The following is a 3,797-nucleotide window of genomic DNA, read 5'->3' on the forward strand; positions in this document are numbered from 1 at the left end:
AGGAATAAATTTATTTTTTCCCGCATTACATTTTTGACATTCTAAAGTGTCGGAAATACCTGTTTTTTAAAAAAAGCGGGAAATATTAGACACTAAAAAGCGTCGAGATTAATTTTGGTGATTTATTACAGGAATTAATGGACACATCAAGGTGTCGAGATTTTCTCATATCTTATATCTATTTCAACTCTTTCAAGCGTCGCCTTATATGAAATAATTTATAGGACCATATGTATCCTACTAGTTATCAAAAATAAATTCTATTTGCACTCACATAATATAATAAATAAGTAACAGTTAAACAATAAGAAAAGTAGTACTACATATCTCATTCTATAAATAACAAAACCACAATCTCCGACAATCCATACATAAACTTAAAATTCGTTCATCATCAAAATAACATAATCATAATTGCCGACAATGCTAAAAGTCTAAACAAGAAATTAAGTTCACTGTCGATCTCCATTTGTAACAATGGTCAACCAAAAAAAAAAAAAAACGGATTCCTATTCCATAATGTATGTTGTATTGTTTCCCATATTCAATGAGCAAAATATATGTGCTATTTTTCCATGCCCAATCAAGTAGAAAGATCCAAGTCATCTTCATCCTCGTCTTCATCTTCATCATCATCTGCATTTGATTCTTCCATATTCTGTGAAAAAAATGACATCAATTAATATGTTGTGCAATTTATATGAGCCATATAATACAAAAAGTAAATATGAGATTCCTATTCCATAACAAAAAAAACCTACAGTTTACTATTTTAAAGGTGCACTTTAATCCATGTACACCTTACCACTGTATATATATAATTTATAAACAAAAAAATGTTACATATTTTTACAAAAAGGGATGCTGACCTGAGCATGTATGGAGCGTAATGCTGTTGAAGTAGCATATAACATTTCATTAGAGACATTACCGCTTCGCACTGCATCCAACACGTTAGTCATCTGTGTTGTCAGTCTCAATAAGAGGTCTGTGGTATGCCTCTTATACCTTGCAAAATCAGCTTTCATAATCTGGTCATTGCTACTGTTATAAGAAGTGCCCCTTTTTTTTCGCAATAATGCATGAACTCCAAACACGTCTTTATGATTCATCCCAAATCCATAACCCAATGGTCTTTGGTTTTTTTTTTATCCTTATCGTACATCAAATCATTGAAGACTTCGTTCTCTATCACTTCTTGAGGCTTCGGAGTTGATGAATTTGCAGCACTTGAATCAATCCTTTTTTTTTTTGCCATGTCCTGCATGGAAGTATATAGTCACACACATGTAAAGTGTATAATTACAAGGTTGGCAGGTAATTAAAATGAAATATGAAATAAGTTAGGAAATAATACAATGAATTCTCCAGTATTTGTGTTGTTAGGATAGCATCCATTCTTTGGTTGATGAGTTCTATCAAAAAACTCATAACCACCGGGCTCTCTTCCATGCTCAATCTCCTTCATAAGAGAATTCATCATTCAATTAATATATTTTAAAATCATAAGAACAGATAAATATTTATGAATATAGTGTCAGCAAATGCATCGGTCATACAAATTCGTCTCTTGAATTAGCAAAGCTCGTAGCACCATTAGTATGTAGATGTCCCAAAGAAGCACGTGCTTCTCTTCCAATTTCAGAATAATTCTAACATTATCATAAAAAAAGTAAGTTCATTTCATTAAATCAACAACCATTCCATTAAATTAACAAAATGACTTTAAATCGGAAAGAAAAATGTAAAACAGAGATTATAACATAGTACCTTGCTCTTATTTGAAAACCAATATTCGACCAACGGAAGCCAATTCTCACGAACAATTCTTCCTGGCCTAGTATTGTTTTATTCACATTTCGCCAATTTACATCTCTTATAGGACAAATATCATCTTTCTTTGCGATACTTGAAATGAATTTCACAAGAATTGATCCACCCTTTCTAATTGGTTGGCAAAATCCGTTGAATGTAACTTCAAATCTGACTCCTTTTTCAAGAAACCACACATCATGTGGCTGTATAGAACCACTCCATAACTGCACATTTCCTTCAGAATCTACAACTCAAGCATATAAGAATAATACATATATAAATAAGTTGTTTGAATAAAGTATTTATAAACTACTATAATAAAGTTGGTCTTAATGCCATGGTTGTTAGCTTAACTCATATTTCAGCCAAATATACAACACAAACACCACCACAGTTCAGAATAGAGAACTACATGTTACACATACAGAGCAAAGACTCGTGTAAGGTATCTTACCAATAGCACGAACATCCTCTCTTTCATCAAAGTTAACATCATCACTCCAATCATGGGCTTCGTTAGTAGAAGAGCTCCCATTTACAGGAATGGAGCGCTTCTTTCTTTTGGCATTCCTTCTTGAACCTCCACCATTTCTACACGCTTCATTCCCATTGTCATTGGAAGAGTTTTCACCAAAATTCATTTGAGATGCATTGGAATTATTAAGCCCATCAGAAGTGACAGTATAAGCAACACTTGTTCCCTGACCTATTCCTTGATTTGTTCCCTGTCCTGTTCCTTGACTTGTTCCCTGACCTGTTCCCTGCTCCTTGACCTGTTCTCTGACCTTGATCATTACCATAATTGCTCCTGATTCTTTTGTTACGAAACATATTCAGCTGCTACACATAAACTTGTTAATTTTCATGAAAAAAAAAAGTTTCAAGCTACACATAGCAAATAAACTTGTCTAATAATAAACAAAACTCAAAATAAAATGGTAAATTAAATCTGAAATTTCAGTTCATGCATGTAATACCAACATTCAAAATGGAAACAGAAGTTACACATCAATTATTCATCACCCATTTCAAAAACCTCCCTAGGCTTAGATTCTATAACATGTAACCACCCTTTTTCTATCTCATCTTCAACATAAAAAACCTGTTTCGCTTGAGATGAAAAAAATAAAAGGATCATCTTTCATTAATCGTCCACTATGCATCAACTTTGAAAAGTTGACAGAAATACCCCCATTCTTATATTTCTTCAATCCCTTACTAATGTCTGCCCCATCACACCGAAACACCACAACCTTATAAGTCCCATTATAACTTAATTCATATATTTTCCTGACTTTTCCATAGTAAAACTGGCCATCTGCCTCAACCATAACTCCTGAATTTTGTGTCCTGCGGTAGCGTTCATGGTCTACAGTCAGAAACTTGTAGCCATTGATTACAAAGCCTTTATACTCTGTAGTACGATCATATAAACCACTTGCTAAAGCTTTCCTTAGCTTCCTTTGCTCATTACTGCTATCTATGTTACGTACCTGAAATGACAAAATAACTAATAAAGTAAGCAAAAAAATTATTGAATAATGTCTCATTTTAACAGAAGTCTATATATAACAACCTGGGCTCTAAGACAATCAGAGAAATCTTTTATAATCCAATCATACTCTATTATTGTGTCACTTCGTACTCCTCTAAATCGATTCTCACGTCGCTTCTGGCGTAAGAACTCACTGTAAAATATCAAAACACTTGAATTATAGAAACAACAACCATACAAATAAAAGACAGAAAAATATATTAAGAAACTTAACTTAATACTTACTCACGAAATTCAGCCATCTCATCAGAATGAAGTAAAACGTAGCGATGTGCTTGCTCTAGACTTTTAGCATCTAAACGAGCAATTTTCTTTGCCCCAATGAATCGACTGTTAAGAAAAAAATAATGCAAATTTTCTATTTAATCAAATTTGAGGGAGAAATAAATTACATAAACAAAATGTCTATTTATACCAAAGTGCAAAA

The 3,797-nt window shown here is 32.9% G+C and overlaps 2 protein-coding genes across 2 annotated transcripts; both read right to left on the reverse strand.

The window, feature by feature from the left end:
* Positions 1-297: 297 nt before the first annotated feature.
* On the reverse strand, positions 298-1,409 carry LOC110696923. Its single transcript, XM_021874286.1, has 3 exons — positions 1,358-1,409; positions 870-1,261; positions 298-658 (listed from the first exon to the last, which is right to left on the reverse strand). The coding sequence occupies exons 2-3, from the start codon at positions 1,110-1,112 to the stop codon at positions 584-586; spliced, it is 318 nt and encodes a 105-aa protein (XP_021729978.1). The 5' UTR covers positions 1,113-1,261; positions 1,358-1,409; the 3' UTR covers positions 298-583.
* A 347-nt stretch (positions 1,410-1,756) lies between these two features.
* LOC110685772 lies at positions 1,757-2,615 on the reverse strand. Its single transcript, XM_021862331.1, has 3 exons — positions 2,270-2,615; positions 1,821-2,059; positions 1,757-1,774 (listed from the first exon to the last, which is right to left on the reverse strand). The coding sequence occupies exons 1-3, from the start codon at positions 2,613-2,615 to the stop codon at positions 1,757-1,759; spliced, it is 603 nt and encodes a 200-aa protein (XP_021718023.1).
* Between the last annotated feature and the right edge of the window lie 1,182 nt (positions 2,616-3,797).

This window comes from Chenopodium quinoa, unplaced genomic scaffold (genome assembly GCF_001683475.1).
Source record: "Chenopodium quinoa cultivar QQ74 unplaced genomic scaffold, ASM168347v1, whole genome shotgun sequence".
Lineage (NCBI taxonomy): Eukaryota > Viridiplantae > Streptophyta > Magnoliopsida > Caryophyllales > Amaranthaceae > Chenopodium > Chenopodium quinoa.

Bases quoted from the DNA above. Each gene is read 5' to 3' on its own strand.
- LOC110696923 (XM_021874286.1), bottom strand. From the start codon at position 1,112: ATGAATCATAAAGACGTGTTTGGAGTTCATGCATTATTGCGAAAAAAA. The intron at 659-869 runs GTCAGCATCCCT...TTTTTTTCACAG, and splicing joins TACGCTCCATACATGCTCAG to AATATGGAAGAATCAAATGC.
- LOC110685772 (XM_021862331.1), bottom strand. From the start codon at position 2,615: ATGGTAATGATCAAGGTCAGAGAACAGGTCAAGGAGCAGGGAACAGGT. The intron at 2,060-2,269 runs GTAAGATACCTT...CTTGAGTTGTAG, and splicing joins AGAGGATGTTCGTGCTATTG to ATTCTGAAGGAAATGTGCAG.